The 17,039-nt window shown below is 43.2% G+C and overlaps 1 protein-coding gene across 2 annotated transcripts in view; it reads right to left on the bottom strand.

Annotated features, from left to right (window-relative positions):
* The window catches only part of PARVA (parvin alpha), a 70,367-nt gene extending 57,432 nt beyond the window's left edge, over positions 1–12,935 (bottom strand). For both annotated transcript variants that reach the window (XR_008238735.1, XM_052811295.1), the window contains exon 1: positions 12,652–12,935. Coding sequence is in view for 1 of the 2 variants with exons in the window: in XM_052811295.1 (XP_052667255.1) it covers positions 12,652–12,787 (136 nt within the window). In the remaining variant the exon portion in view is untranslated. The remainder of the gene's footprint in view (positions 1–12,651) is intronic.
* Positions 12,936–17,039: the final 4,104 nt, after the last annotated feature.

The following is a 17,039-nucleotide window of genomic DNA, read 5'->3' as shown; positions in this document are numbered from 1 at the left end:
CAACCACAAAACCCAAACCCCTGAACTACATAGTTACAACAAAAACTGTTCTGGCCTTTTACCATTCTTCTTCTTCATGCACTTTGATGACAAGTTAGACATATCATCTTTTGAATCCAGTACTGCAATACATTATACTGCATTTACTCTGAGCACTCTGACATTATCATTATCTTCTTTTGTGCCCGACAGCAACTGCAGCTCCTATAATGCCATTATTGTAATTAAGAACAATCTGAACCATTGACAGCATTGCCTCGTTTGCTCTAGAATCCCCTGTGCATTAGTGTTCTTCTAAACCAATATTTCACTATTAATAGTTTGCTGCTTTAGAACCACCTACGGTTAAAAGAAAAAAAATTATTAGGCCTCAGCCTAACTCGATGGCCAAAGAAGAAACTTGTTAAGAAAAAATAAATGAAAGGCCGTACACTGGCAAACTGTTAGGCTTTTCTTTATACACATTGAAAATGGATTCACACCCTGCCAACCTATTCAGGCCGTTACCCAGGTAAGGAAGCTTATTTTGGCTTGCTTCAAAAGGACCACCTGTACAGATACAAAAGAAAACATCTCTCTCTTCTCTCACTAAATGTACCCAAAGTACTCCTCTGTCTAAACTCTCCCTTTCATTAATCCAGCTCACAGCTGGATAAGTAGGGCACAGCAATTTAGACATTCTCTTCTGGGAAATTCTGACCTTAACATCCACCCTTGCTGCACACGTGCTCTCTAGGCTGCCTGTACCCCTGTCCATCTGTTTGCAAAGTATGATGCCTGCTTGTTTGCTGAGCCAGGAAGGTGGTCCACCGTAGCCCTATGATTGTTTAACACCCAAGTCTTTGTAATTCCAGAGAAACAATCAATCGTGAGCTAAAGAAGTGCAGGTACAACTGGCAGGAGAGCACTGACACAATCACATGCACCTCTTAGAAGCTATTGCCAGAAAGCCCACAGCCAGGCCATGAGAAGGAACTTACATTTTTCCTCTGCAGTAAATGAGAAGCTGGAGTATTAAGTCCTAACATAAAAGAAACCAGCAGTCATTACCTGCACATTATCTGAAAAGAACTATGTTGAAGTCTACCTGTTGAACATCACTGGTAACATGGAGCTTTATGTATTTTTAGTAGGCACGAACACAGGAAAGCACTATATGAAAATGACCAAAGAAACATGGCTAGTGGAAAAAGCTGGTATCTCCAAAGGTTAATACAGAAAAAGACGTATTAAAAAAATTATTTCACAACTCCCTTTCTCCATCCTGTTTCTAGCATACTTAACTTCACCTGAATTGTTTGCTTGTGCACTGCTGCAGCCACCAAAGCCAAGAGGCCAGCTCTAATTAGAGCACTTAAAAGTTGTCTTACTGCCTGTAAAGGCAGGCAAAAGACATTTAAGTTCAGTACAAATACCAAAGATGTGGTGACTGATTTTTCTTCTTGCGAACACACGTTCCATTAAAAAATGATGAACCCTATACTAAAGAAACATTCAGGAAATTATAATGTTTAGACTACCTTTAGGATTTTTTATGCTTTTGAAGCTTTTGCAGTATGAGATTGTATTTTCATGTCTGGAAAATCTCTACCAATCTGGAGATGAACAGCTGCTCCTCACTCTCCCACGTCCTTCAGTCTCTGCTCAGAGCTTTTAAAGAGAAACAGTGGTCACTGACAACTGTTGCACTGCCTCTCCTACCACCCTGACTAAAGTCCCTTTTTTCAAGTGGAATTTCATAGGTTTCCCTATGAATAAAGGTTAATCTCACCCACCACTGGGTCAGTGCCAGAGACTGCTCTATCACTCCACAGGAAGGGAAAAGAACAGAATCAGCTCTATGCTAAGCAGGAATCAGAGAAGCCAAAAGGACTTAACCATGACTACAACTACCAAGAATGATTCACAGAAATATATATTCCAGGTGTTTTCTTTGGCAAAAATATTATCTAAGAAAAACAAGATGAGTAAGATATTGTCAACCATGGTATACTATGTGGTACTTAACACAAACATCAATAAGAAGTCAGGAAGAGAAGTGCAAAGACTAAAAGAAAAGCAGTACTACTAGCTCATGACCAATGTGCTCTCTTTAATTTTGTATTAAATCCACATATATGATAAGAACGTTTTATAGCACCACATGCAATTATTTCACAGGGACCACTACAAAACTAAAAGGAAAGCAGAACATTTGGGAGACTGTTGAACCTCGTTACTTAACCCTGCAATTCTTTAATATTTTGAGTAAGATCATCACTTGCGTGAACAGTGGCACAATCTAGAGCCAGGTGCAGGATTCGGGTGAACAGATGGTGGCTAATCTTCCTAATACAGCTCTGCCAATACCACTCACTCTTGACCAGTCACATCCCTGTTTTTCTTTTTTTTCTGGCCCTTGGTTTTCTCTGGCCTGAGCACAGGTTGTCAAGGGGTAGTTGCATGGTAGGCTAAGGATTCACATAAGGCTGCTGATCTGATTTTGCTTTTGGTCCAAGACATCTTTTGTTTGTATTTCAATCTGGTCACCAAAGTGAATTAACTCACTGGTGAACTCAACACACACATACACACCCAATCCCAAGAGGGACAAGGGTATTCAAACCAAGTAATGTTAACTATTAATAAGTATTAGCACACCAAACAGAAGATGTATGGTGATACGTATAAAGAGCAAGGGTACTCAGTGCTCTGAATACAGCTACATGCTCAAAAGAAGCACAGGAACTACTACGAGCTGGAGAAGGCACAAGGAATACACAGAGAGCAAGGTAAGCCTTCAGCCCCACTGCAGCCCCACATTTGGAAGAGCTACAAGTGAAAATGTGAAGCACTGCAAAATATCCTGCCTTCCAGCTCATCCTCTCTCACGTGAAATGGCATCACATTGCTTCCAGCACAGCACTGACTACACCTAGTGCAGTGTTAACTGTCCTTTCAAGGTTTTGGCTGCAGTTTAGCTAAGAAAATAGCCTATCATTAGGGATACAAGTCAACAGCACCATATATTTTAATAGGAACTGGTGTGGGGATGAAAAGGAAGAGGACAGAAGCAGCATATGGAAAAGCAACAATATTTTAGGTACACCTCAACCACTGCTTCTCTGGAGTTCCACTTTGCAAAGAACTGTGCCCCTACAACTGCTGATTTTACCTTTACCAACATCAGCATTTTGCTGAAAAAGACTGCAGAACTCTGGATTAAGTGTGGAAGCACTTGATCTCAGATACAGTGAAGCAGCAGCAGAACTGGACTGTCCTTATCTTAATCTCAGTGAGAAAGGCAGAGTCCAGTATTAAACTACTCAGTCTGCAGGGAGGGCATGGTTTAATGGTTATGGAAGGCATTAAAGTGAGAAAAGAAAAAGTAGGATATATCCCAGAGATTCTGTCCAAGGGAGATTCACAGAAGCACAGACCTGTACTTACAGGAAGCTGCCTTTAAGCGGAGGGGTTTCAAAAGATGTAGAGCCTCACAAGCAGCAATCGAACCCAGTGAGAACTTTTCTCTTGGTCAGAGTCTTGGTCTCTTGGTCCTGTCTTACCTTCAGGGCAGGTAATCCCTTAAACGCTAAGGGAAACGTTACGAGTTCTAAAATTACAGATTCTCTTGACAGCACGCTCACTTTACTGAGAATGAAAGAGAGAACTTCATATTTACTCTCTTCTACAGCTTCACTTGGTTATATCCACCTTCACATTGAAAACTGGATGCATGTTTTTATGAGTCTGATATCAGGGATAGCATATTTTAAATCTGGAGATGTAAAGAAAAAATTGTCATTGAAATAAAGGTACATCAGTCTGAGCTGGTCTCTAGCTGGTTTTTTTTCTTCTTTCCGTGACTGTCCTGTAATTTGGAAGCACTGGAGGCTCTTCAACCACTTGTTTAATGCTGATTTTACTTCACCACTTTAATCTTTTTTACCTTTCATCTAGATAATCGCTATGCATCTAGCCAACTACAGCAGATAATGAAAAGAACTGACAGAGTATGCTGTCACCATGCCTTCATCACACCTGGCCAGTCAGAGGTGCAAGCTTGGTGGGCCAGACCAGTCCACCTTCCCTCAGTTGAGATCCTGAACCATCAGACACCTGAATCTTTAGATGATCTCCAGAGGTCCCTTCCAACTGTAACTATTCAGTAATTCTGCAACCCAAGCTTGTCAGTCTCTATGACAGCATGGTCCAGCTGGCAGCTTGTGGCCACCACCCCTTCCCCACAGATGAGGAACAGCTGCTGTAGCAACAAGCACTGCCAAACCACCAAGCACCCTCATCCATGTCTGCTCATAGCACCCTAAAGAGCTCAGCAGTGACACTGCAGCCAAGGCAGCACAAGGAGGGGTGGGGAGCAGCTGCTGCTGAAGAGAGGATAGGAAAGGATGGACACTGCATCCTCCCTCCCCCTGCCCTCCAGCCCTGTCCCTCCTCCCAGCCCAGCAGCACCTCAGAGAGCAGCTGCTTTCTGCAGCCAGACCCCTAGCTCTGCTTCTCTGCTCCTCTTCACCACCCCCCTTCCTTTAACCCGTTCTGTGCATGAAACCTGTAGGCTCAGACAATGAAGAAACTGCTCAAATGGGAAAAACACAGAAAATAAAAGGCATGCTTCTGTAGCAGCTGACTCGCCCACATAATCTAAGGCTGCTTTTGGAAGTCAAATGCAAAGACAGAGTTCAGTGGCTCTATGCCCACTTGCAGGTAGACAGAGAACAACAAAATTAATGGCCATATTGGGTCAGAACAGCAGATCAAAGTTCAGGGACCTGCCCCCTGGCAGAAATGCATTCTTAACAATACAAACAGGGAAAGGCAAACCAACAGAATTTTTTTCCTTGGTATACGCTTCCTAATAGCTGTGGATTTCATGATAGGTACTCAATGATTTCTGAATCTGAAATGTCTATGATGGCCTACATGATTCACATGTGGGCCACTGCAGACTTTTTTTTTTTCATCTAGAATCCACCAGATCCATTTTTAGCCCTCCCTCCCTTTTAAAAAATATTTCTGGCATCCAAAACATCCTATAGCGATAAGTTTCAGAACTTAATCATGCATAGAGTGAAAAAAAAAAATTCTGTGTCACTTTAGTTCAAAAGCAACTGCATGGACTTAACGATTGGAGGTGCTCTTGTGGGAACAGGCAGGAGAGCCTGGCTCTGTGCCCTCTTCATAAACATCCCCTACTGCATGCATGGGTCCTCCCACCTCCAGTGAGTCACCACCATGGGCTCCTTTGCCTCCTCTGTGGCAGAGAAGAGGTTGGCAGTGCTGTGTTTTGTGCTCATCTCAGCGCTGTCAGTGCATTTTATGTATCCTACGTCTTACAATCCTGTATGATCCAACCCCTACACATGGTAGGAGACATTCACGTAAAGCAGGCACTGATGTGCTCAGCCCTACCATGATAGGATACCTCTTGATATAGACTCAATAACCTGTTGGGCAAAAATGCAGGCATCTGGGACTCACACATTCCTACACATTTGATTGCTGTAGACGAAACACATAGACCAAGCATAATTGGACTAGGCCCTACATGAGTACTTGGTTAAAACAATGAATTTTTTAGAATAATTTTGGGATTATCTGTGACTTCTGAGATTCAGAAATGTATTCACAGGTAATATTTTCATACCTTTCTCTGAACCAACAAGAGCCAGAGCCTACTTAAAAAAAACAAAAAGAAAAAAGGAAAAAAAAAGTCTCTTCAAACCAAAAAACAAAGAGAAAATGCAGTAGATAAAATTCTGAATGAGATCCTGAGTCCTAGCAAAACTGAAATGCCAGAAATAATGTTAAAATGCAAATTACAGGAGAAAAAAAAACCGAGAAAAATATGCAAGATCCACAGATAAAGAGCTGTAGGTTGTAAATGATTGCATGCAGGGGGTCTTCGCACGGTTTGTGAAAGTATAGTGTCTAGTATAATAGGACCTTGCCCTCAATTTAGCCACATATAAACAATAATAGATGCTTAACAGTGTCTTACAGATAACAGCTAACAGTGCTGATTAGTTTCTGTTTATTGCAGAGAGCAGCACTTGTGGAAGAGGAGGTAGAGGCAGGAAGGCAAGAGAGACAGAACCAAAAGCTGCCAAAGGCTACAGCAGTTACTCTTTCACTCGCACAAACCCAGCAAAGCACGGCTTGACAGATGACAAACAGCTTCAAGCATGTCAGAGCTGACATTTACATATATGCCTGAGTTGCATCTGGAGGGCTATTGCCATCACAGCGTAAGCAACAGTTGGATGTTCCATCTACACTGACAGAAGCATTTCGGAGGCAATTACCTTCTTTCTACTGAGCAATCCCTTCAATGGTCAGAGCCAAGAGACCTCCCCAGATATCCCCTGACAATTTGGATTCAAAGGATGGAAATAAAAACCCAATGCTCTCCTCTTGAGTAGTTTCTCTTCCTTTCATACACTGTAGACATGCCCAGAAGGCTGATAGCAATGAAATGACAACCAATGAAGCAGCTGAGCCTTCCCTCTATTTTTCTTTTCACTTTCCACGTTCCTTCCACTTAACAGAAGTATTTTATCTACTTAATAGAACTTGCTCCAAGGCAATAATTATTTCAATGGTGGTACTAACAGGTTTTGTCCAGCATCAGCAATGCAGCTGATGTGCCTGTGGCAGTACACCAGGGACATGCGAATATATAACACAGTGCATGGGGGAAAGATTATAAGCACATTTCAGTTGCTACACGCTAAGGTTGAGGTGAAGTGCATTATGTCAGACATCAAAACAGCTGTTCAGCTATTCCGATGGCACAAGAAGGCCTAGGGTCGATGTACTGATATGCTGCAGTAAAAGATAGAAATTCAAAAGTACTGATACAAGAGTGACAATAAAGCCTTCCCCATGCCATTTCCTTTTCATAGAAAACACTACGTGCCATCTTCGAAGTACCAGTATGAAATTAGCATTCAGTGGCCTATTTTCATCATTTGCACTACATACTAGCAAATACGATGGTAGGACATATATCAATTCTTCTTTCAGCTTCGTCTGCATTTTAAATACAGCATCAGGTGAGAGCAGTAGAAAAAGTAAAAGCCTGCAAAGCATTTAAGCTAGTCTGGAATCTCTCACATGAGAAACAGACAAGCAAAATAAAAGACTACTGACATGAAAAAATAGTCCTTTGCGCCAGGAGTGCATTACTCAAAAAGAAGTTGCAGAAGCAGGTCCAAAGAAAATAATTCAAATATGTCAATTAAAATTCAGCAGAACACTTTTGTATACCAAGAAATACATTTCTTTCATCATAAAATGCCCATAGCCAGACCAAGGCATGATCTCTCTGTCAGTGAGTCACACAGCAAGGCATTTTAGTAATGGACTCCAGAAAGACAAAAATTTTACTTAAAACACCTGAAAAGCTCTCATCACCCTACACTTATTCTTAATTTGTATTTTTAATTTGTTCTAATTTCATATTATTCTGTGAAATGCATGATGGCAACAAAGTAAAGATTAAGAAATTTAAGGTTAATATCAAGAAATAGCAGAATCGACAATATTTTACACTGTTAACATGCTCTTCCCTTAGGCATACAGAGAATACGGCCTACTGTGACCTCACACACCAAAATTAAAGCAAAACAAGACATACAAAAGAAAAAGAAGAAATATCGTAAGTGGAAGCTACTAGAAAATTCATTCCTTCTCCTGCCCATCAACACCAAATAAACTAGGCAGAAGAGCAGTCAAATTACTGAAATTGATGTCATATCAATTGGAAAACCGACTGAGCCCATACAATAAGCAGTAATTGCTCTCTGTGAAATTCATGGGTCCAAGCTGCCTGTTTCCCATCTGCTCCTACGCAATTTAAGCAATTCTGAACTTTGCTCTCCATTCCCAAATGTGTCACAGGTTTATTAGCACGTCAGGGGCCAATTCTTAAGATTCTCCACTAAGGTAAGCTATTAGGAGGAGTGAAATTTCTGTGTCTGTAATTGCCAGGCCAGAAAAATTCAAGGAGGACAATCACACATGACCTTAACGAACCTACCATGAAAAACTCAGAAGATAACACAACACACACCCCTGCATCTAAAAAAAGAGGTCATTCTGTTCTCTCCTTGCACATGTATAAAGCTGTGTTTAGTATACAATACAGACTACTGTAAGGAGCTTACAAAAATTTTTAACTTGTAGTTGTTTTTTTGCTAATACAATGAGCTCCGCCATGCATCTTAACTCCTGCTAGATAAGGACTGGAATCCTCCAGTAGCATATATGGGGTGGCTCAGTCTTCGAATGCTTTTCAGGAACAAAAGGAATGGAATCTTGCTATAAACTACAAATAATTTTTGCATAGGACAGTTCAGTTGTAAACAGGTCACCAAATATTCTAGTATTATCTCACAATTTTCTCATTAAAGCTAATTAATTCCAAACATATTTAATCATTTGTAATTTTTCTTACCTCAACAGAATTTATACACTATTTAAAGATGCAGCTGCTCACGCTCTCGCAGGAAAGACTAAAGTACAATGTTCTCATCCTTGAATTACACCAATGGCAATGAGATACTGTAACCGAAAACCAGGCTAAGACCCTATGTGACAGATGACAACAAAAGCAAATTTGAGCTACAAATTTCAGATTTTATGAAATATTCTCTAATATTTAATGACAATGTATTTTTCAGATTAACATATGTCTTAAGGTATGACTAATCCCTGCTTACATCACATGTGGTATCTCAAGTAACAGTATCTTGGGTTACCGTCTTTGTTTTGGTCAATGACTGGTACCGCAATTTGAGAGAATTCATCTCACTTGTCTAGACTATCCTCACCTCTAACATGGGTGGAATACTTACCATTGCCCAGAACTTCAAAGTTCATAAGGAAAGGCTTACTATATATATTTTTATATATATATCTTTATACATATAAATTAATATTACAGAAAATCCATTTCATATTTTATAAATCCATTTTATAAACTACTTCTGCTACATCTAAAACTACAAAGACTTTATTATCTTTATAAATAATCTGCATTACTCTTCACCATAATATCAGTTTAGATCCTAACGGATTTTCATTTGGTGGAGCATTTTGGCACTGACTCTATTGTTGCAATATATAAAAAAATACCATTTTGACAATGATCAAAACGCCTGTTGATGGCATAAATACAAAAACCATATAATCATATACCATCTACAACAGTTAACTACATATATAACAGAGATAGTACTAAAATGTAATTAGTATACTCCCTACAAGAGATAAAACATTTTTGCATTATTTAAAAACACCAATTCTCAGCCCTTGTGGTAAAATATCGAAGTAAATCAGTAAGTTTCTATCTTCTATGTAACAGCAGAGCTTATACCAACTGAAAGAGGGGGAAATTTTCAGTTACCCTTATTTATCATAAGGGCACCAAGTTCCACTGACTTTCTTGACCTATCGCTACGCTGTAAGACCTGAGTATGCTCCTGAGTTTTTGATTCCAGGTGTGCACCCTGAGCATGGTCTGGCTTAACACAAACAGAGGCGCGTGCAGCAGAGGAACAAAACAGAGGTGTGTGTGCCGCAGGCCCTTGGTAGCCCATGAGGGTGCACAGGTTGGGGAAAAAAAAAAAAAAAAAAAAGCCATAGTAGCTCTTGCCAGGTCTATAACCCAGTTGATCAGGAGACTGGGATGACAGAGGCATCTTCTGCACAGTCTACATTCATCTAAAAGAAGAATACTTGTTCTACTGCCCATACATTAAAGATAACAATAAATCGGAATAACCAGAATTGTTGCCTCCTGAAGAAATACTGACATAGATGAAATCCAGAATGTGGATTTACTCTACTGGAATATTAAAATCACAAAGCACAAGACTAAGTAGGTAAAAGGGGAAATTAATATCCTATACAGAAAAAAACCACAGCATTATTTCTAAAGAGTTACTAACAGTTCATCACATTTAGAGACCTTACATTATTAGAGATCAACATTCGCAACAAAATGGGGTAGATATCTATATCAGACTACCAACTGGATTAGAGAATAGATCCTGATGTTCTACAAGAAATATGAAGAGTAAAGGTGCCATCTAAGAGCACTTCATTCTAGTTTACAAAAGTTGAAGGTCTAAACACGGCCAGTAAAAAAACCTTTTTTTTTTCAAATGCCTGTGACTTTACTTGACCATTTTCTAATACGTTATGTGTGCTAACAGTTGAATAACTATCTGCACTCTTATGACCAAGACCTGCCTCTCTAGGAAACCTGCCACTAGATAGGTCGATTAAAGCGGGGGGGGGGGGGGGATCAAAGAACAAGCCTAGATGAACAAGCAATCTGACCTCCTATATGAAGATCCTAGCTAGACTTCAAATACACCTGCAGCCCTACAAACTGTAGCAGCACAACTTAAGATGGAACCCATGTGCATCACAGCCTGCAAGAAACAAGGTGATTCATTAATAGTTTGCAAACCCTTATTTATTTCTAGTGGAGGAAAGATTAGGAAGCATGAAGAGGACAGGCTTCACAGTAAGGATTTACCAGCTTTGAAGCCATTTGAATCTGCTAAAAACAACAAGGAAGATAGCATAATATCATTCTCACCTCTATATATGCTTCCACTAAAGAAATGTGACAAATACATGCAGAAGAAGGATGTTAAAGTGAATTTAATAAAATACTTTTTCATCCATCAGCAAATAACAAGCTCCTCACAAAGTTAAAAAAAAAATTCTCCAAACCACTGTTATTTTTAAATAGACTTCAGAAAATTGGGAAACACAAAGGACAAAGACAACACTAATATTGTTCCAAAATTTCAAAAGGTTAAATATCAACATGATGAGATAATGAAATGGCAAGTGCAGGTTTTAGTCAATAAATTTGATCCAGACATAGAAACAATGAGAAGAAATATGATTTCACAGAATACATCTTTTTGTAAAATTACAAGATTGTGGATAAAAGTAACTGCTGCCTCTAACAGTTTGCTGGAGATTTGTGACTTAACAGTATCTGTCACTGAGGAAAACGGCATTGTTTAATAATAACAACAATACTGGACATATTAAATCTACTACAAATAGGCTAAATTAACAATCTCTAAACATACCTACAATATAGACTCATCACAGAAAATTGTTGCTAGTTCAGTCCTGCTAATATTATGAATACCTTAACAGAATAATATTACAAAGTGGGTAACTAATAAAGTTTGCCATTATTTCTTATTTCACCAACTTCTGGGTCATCTGCAATGATCAGAAAAAGCCAAATAATGTGAGCACAATTGTGCAACATGCATTTTAATTGAAAAGCAAGACCACGCTTCTCAGAAAAATGATGCGATGGTTACAGAATGAGGGGCCATACTCGACAAACTTATACCATCCTTGTCCGCAGCACTCGTGCTACTCTGAAATACTGTGCCTGGTTTTATTACCCAAATACACATGACAGCAAGGGTCTGCTGAGCATAATACCCTCCTTTGCGCTTGCAAGCAATGAATGCTTGCTTGAAAAACTGTTTTGAAGTGACTGTTACTTTGGCTCTATTTGCATCGTATTTAAATTAACATCAGCTGTGAAAATGATGGGTGAGTGAGGTTAAATTCCAATTCTCTGTCTCATGGGATTTTAAATAGGCAAATTCAGGAGGGGGTGGATATTAATTCGCATGTATGGACAAAGAACCAGACTGTTGTACATGCTCAGTGTTCTTTAAAGTCCACTGTCATGAGGCAAAGCTTTTTTGCTCAGTACAAGAATAATCAAGTTAAGTATTAAGCCTCTGAGGAACAATTACTATTATAACCATTAAATGATCAGTTGCGTGTATTGCACTAGTTTCCCAGAGCAATGTGTATTGACCGTGCTGTACACCAATATAAAGCAACACATTACGAGTCACGGGATTTGAGCATCGAGTTTTGGGGGTTTTGCACCATAACTTAAAAGGCGAATACTCCTGACGGGCTGCGAGGCGCAACCTGGGCAAGCCCCAGGCCCTCCCCCAGCCGCGCCGAGCTGCGAGGCGCTCAGGCCCGCAGGCCGCCGCGGCCCTCGCCTTGCCGGAGCGCTTCCCCTGCTGCGGAGAAACGCTCCCCTTCTCCAGCCCGGGCACCCCAGTCCCCCCTGCCCTACCCCTCTCTGACCCCCGGCCCGCGGTACGAGCCCAGCGCTGCCTCCCCACACGGGGGGCACCGCTCACCCGGCCCGCGCTCCGCGGCTCCCCCCGCCCCCGCCCGGCCCGCGGCGCGGCGGGGCCCGCCTCGGCCGCAGCGCACAGCCCGCCCCGGCGCGGGGGGCCGTTAGCAGCGGCGGCAGCGAAGGTGGGTGGGGTGTCTCCCGGCCGGCGCCGGGCCGCGCTCCCGCGTTTCCCCGCCGTGACGCGCTGGCACCGCGGAACGGCACCGGGGCGAGGCGCCGCGGCCCCCGCCCGGTCCCGGCGAAGCCGCGGGGACAAGGCGGCGCGCTCCTCCCCCGCTGCTCGCCTGCCCACCCCACCCCGCGCGTCCTTCCCCAGTCAGCCCCTTCCTCCCGCTCCCCAGAGCCTTTTCCTCTCCCCCGTCTCCTCCTCCTCCCTCCCCCCCCCCCCCCCCATTTTAAGGTAACTCCCAGGAAACGTGCAAACCTGTAATTTTTACCTTCTTTGGCTTTTTTCCTCCTCGCCAGCGTGCCGCCGAGCTTGCCCAGAAAGGAGTCATCTTTTTTTCTGGACGGGGGAGATTTAGGGGTGGGAGACTTGGGGGAAGAAGGGGACTTCTGGGGGGAGGTTGCCATGATGGCCCAGCCGCCGGCGGCGCTCGGGGATGGAGGAGCCGGGTCCGAGGCCCCGATGCCGTGGGAGGCTGCTCCCGGCTCTGAACGGAAGCGGAATTATTTCAAGCATTTGAGGCAGCTCCTGCTCCGCTCTCCCGGCTCTCCTGCTCCTTCCCTCCCTCCCGCCCGCCCTCCCGCCCGTTCGGCGCCCGCTGGGGAGGGCCCGCTCCCCTCGCACGGCTCCCGCCGCCGCCCCCCTCTCCTCAGCCCCACGGCCCCTTCCTCAGCCCCATGGCCGCCCAAGGGCCCCCCTCTCCTCAGCCCAACAGTCACCCCCCTCCTCAGCCCAACGGCCCCCCCCCAGCCCCATGGCCGCTCAAGGGCCCCCTCCTCAGCCCAACGGCCCCCACCTCCTCAGCCCCATGGCCGCCCAAGGGCCCCCTCCTCAGCCCAACAGCCCCCCTCCCAGCCCCATGGCCGCCCAAGGGCCCCCTCCTCAGCCCAATGGCCACCCCTACCTGCTCCTCTCGGGGGCTCAGCCGTGGGCCGAGGGGCCTCGTTTTACCTGCCCGTGGGGTCTGGTCCCTCAGGCTCAGGAAAAGGGCGCCGGGAAGGAGAAAGCCCGGCAGCGGGAGCCCTGAGGAGGGCTGCAGCCCCAGGGTGGTATGAAGGTGGCCCACAGCTTTTTGGGCGGGCGGCTGCCCACTGAGGCACCGGACAGTGCCTCGCCCCACGGTCCATCCACCTTTGCACTGCCTTGCAGTGGAGCGGGTCACCGACTCGGGCTGGTTGGTCAAACGCAGAAACGTAGGTGGCCACATGCAGGAGAGTGCTAGTTAACACCAGTGCCAAAAGTTAAAGGCAGGTATAGACAGGCAGGACCAGGGCTCTGACAGCTCAATTCATCCATAACTATTCCTAAGTGAAGGCTCTGGAAGGATGGGGCGGGGCACAGCTGCAGGCAGATGTTTCTACACCCTGTGGTCAGCACCGATAGAAAAGAGCTAATGAAGTAATAAAGTGTCACTAAATAGTTTTGTGCAAGTTAAAGTTCAAGCTTACTGCGTACATTTCAGCCTTGAGCACATTTTGCAAAGCAGCTTTTCTGCCCGTAGGTTTCAGCTACATCTGTGGTCAGAGGCAGCGGGCATCGTCACATCCACTTCTACAAAAGAAACCAACTGTTGTCAGACCGGTACAAAAGCCAGTGGGAAAGACTTTGCATGACAGATTGCCTATACCAACCCTGCTTTGATTTGCAGATGAGTAGCTTAAGAGAGAAGTATCTTTAAGACAGGTAATTTGCTGTGACTGGTTCAGGAGGCACCCAGGACTGGAACAGCATTAATGTCATCTGGATGCACTACTTTCACTTACCACTTAATCACTCGATTAACAATTCAGGCAAAAAGCCACACACACTTCATGCAAATATCTAGCTATCCATTAGGCATAATAAGTGAAATGAAATTACCATGAGGATAGTTCTAAATCGACTAATAATTGTTGTGTTTTTACAAGCTGGTAACATTGGTTAGCTGATGAGGGGTAGACATCAATGCCTATTTGTTGCATGCAGTTAGTATATGCCCTAGAGAAAAAAACTTTATTCATCCATACTGCCATCAGTTAAAAGCAGGAATGAGCCCAAGCCGTTAGCACAATCTCTCCTTTCCTTGCTCTCTGGCTCGTAGCACCAATTGTGTGGCAGGGCTGTTGTCTACAGAACAGTCCAAATTTCAGACATTATTCTCTTTTTACAGAACTGCTACTCACACAGTGTGTGGATTAAGTGGTGAACAGTTTTGAATAATTTTTAAGAACATAATAAAAGACTATTTCAAAAGAAGGAGGAATAAACACATTGAGCCCTTTTTTATAAGCTTGTGAATCTGTGGCATTTACAAACAGACCAATGACCCAACTAAATCTCTATTTGGACCCAAATGACTATATATAGATGTCAATATAGGATTTCGTGGGCACAGCAGAAGAGACAGCATTTTGGCAAGCACAAGTGTGCTTGCCTTTGTACCACTAAAGACAGAAAGAACAAGCCAGACATCTCATGAACAGTAACGGGTGCTGGGTTGTGCGGTACGGGGAAAGTCAGAATTCAACATGCGTTTGCCAAGCCTCACACAAAATAGCTGAAAAGACCCAGCATCTGTCTTTCCTATTTCACTACACTCAGCATCTGTAAATTAATGACAAATGCAATATTACTTATTTAATAGCCTCATGAGCTATGGGTGTTTCACATCACAAGGAGAAAATAAATTTTAAATTAAACTTAATGTGTTTAAAATCAACTTTATCAGATCTGGAACCACAAATACTGTGTGTTTTAAGTAATGATGTTGAAGCAACAGACTTAAGTTTACTAGGGGTTTTTTATGGGTTTCTTTCAGAATTTATTTGCAGTTCTCTGGGTATAATATTATTGCAGTGTTGTTCCACTTAATGATGTTTCTCTTTGAGGATAGTGACAACGTTTTTTTTTCCCTGAATCTTAAATTTAGAACTATATATGCTACTTTTTTTCTTTTGATCTGGGAATATATATGGTCAATGACCTTAAATTAGTATTGCATTCAGCACAAAAGGCCTTATAGATATGCACAAGGTCTAAGTTATGGCAGATATAGGAACATGGATTTTAAATGCCTTGCTCTTATTTATACAGTCTTTTAACCACAGATAAAAGCTGCAGTAACAGAAATTCGCTGGGGATTTTTGTTTGGCTAGGTTTTTGCTCTGCTTTATATTTGATAATTGAATACTTTCATGATCATGCTCCATGATCATGAAATACTTTCATGATCATGCTCACGCACAGGACACAGTAGTCAGCAGACTGCCATTCAGGCTGGCCCTGCTGCATCTGGCATATAGAAATCTGGAGCAAACCACGAGAGCTCTCATGGTGCTCCCTGTCAGCACCTTGTTCTTACAGATGAGCCAACCAGTAGCTCAAATTAATTGTATCCTGATCATATATTGTATTGCCTTTTGCCAGGCAATAAAAGAAGGCTAAATCCACATACTTCAAATAATTCTTACTCACCTGCATATCTGTCCATGCACACCTGGTTTTTATTTCTTTTACTATGGGACTCAGAATGATCACAAACAGAGTCTTACTTTCCGCATGAGGCAGAAGAGGCAGGGTAAGCAGTATACCAACCACAGGCTAGGCTAAGTAAGAAAGAGCACAGCAGCAGCCAAGCTGGTTAAGGCTGTACAATAAATTATTCATTTCTCTTAGAGTTTTCTCCTAGCATTTTTCTCCTAGGTGTACCTCTGCTCTAGCCTTTTGATCATTTGGTCATTTAAAGAATGAAAGGGGAATTTTCAAAAATGCTCTGTGGACCTACTGCTATTGCTGTGATTGCCTACAGTAACACCCTTCACTGGCCTCAGGAAGAACAGAACTAGTCCAAAGTCTACCTTTTTTATTTTTTTAAGTACTTGCAGTCAGCCTTCTACTGACCTGCCAATTCTGTGTGGTTAACTGCTGAACATGCCTGCCCCGCCCTGAGTAATAGTTAACAGCACATTAAAAGAGCCTCCTTAGAAAAGGCGGCATTTCCATCCAGGTTACTTTGCGGATGTTTAACATCTATTGCTTGATTGGGATTTTCCGGAGAGTGCCCCAAAATACCTGGAGATAAGAGCTCTGGCAGGACCTGGCACTCCCGCACGTGTCCATGAGCGAGACGGGCCAGGCACCTGCTCCCTCAGGTGAGGTAAGGCCATGGCTGATGCTGGCACCCCAGGAGGCTGGGAAGCATGACCTGCCTCCAGCCCTGCCTTGCAGGAAAGTGGCTTTGGGTTCCACCAGGAAGCCCCGCTCCTCTTCACTTGGCTGCAGGCAGCGGCCGCCTCTGCACGGTGCTGGGAGAGGCGGCGCAGGGAGAAGGCTAAAGCACAGCCGCACCTGGCTGGCATTGTACATCCACACCTCATTCCATACCCATACAAGAACGTTTAGACATCCCAAAGGACTTTGCTGCACGTGATTTCAGACCCTATAAGACAGGCCCAGGGTTGACTGGTCATCCCAACGGGGCTACATTATAACAGCAGAAAACATCATTATCAGGGGTAGAAGGGCTCCAAATTTTCATTGCCACCATCATCTAAAACTCACATCTGAGGATAAATTTGTTTCCAGCTCACAAGGTGAATTTAAGATTGAGCGTATGCTTATGCTTGAATTTAAAAAAGAGCTATGATTTCTACTCAACTTGTAACTTCTTTGGGATAAGAA

This window comes from Harpia harpyja, chromosome 16 (assembly GCF_026419915.1).
Source record: "Harpia harpyja isolate bHarHar1 chromosome 16, bHarHar1 primary haplotype, whole genome shotgun sequence".
In the NCBI taxonomy this organism is placed as follows: domain Eukaryota; kingdom Metazoa; phylum Chordata; class Aves; order Accipitriformes; family Accipitridae; genus Harpia; species Harpia harpyja.
The sequence above is the reverse complement of the archived record's forward strand: the minus strand, read 5'-3'. Positions and strand labels throughout refer to the sequence as shown.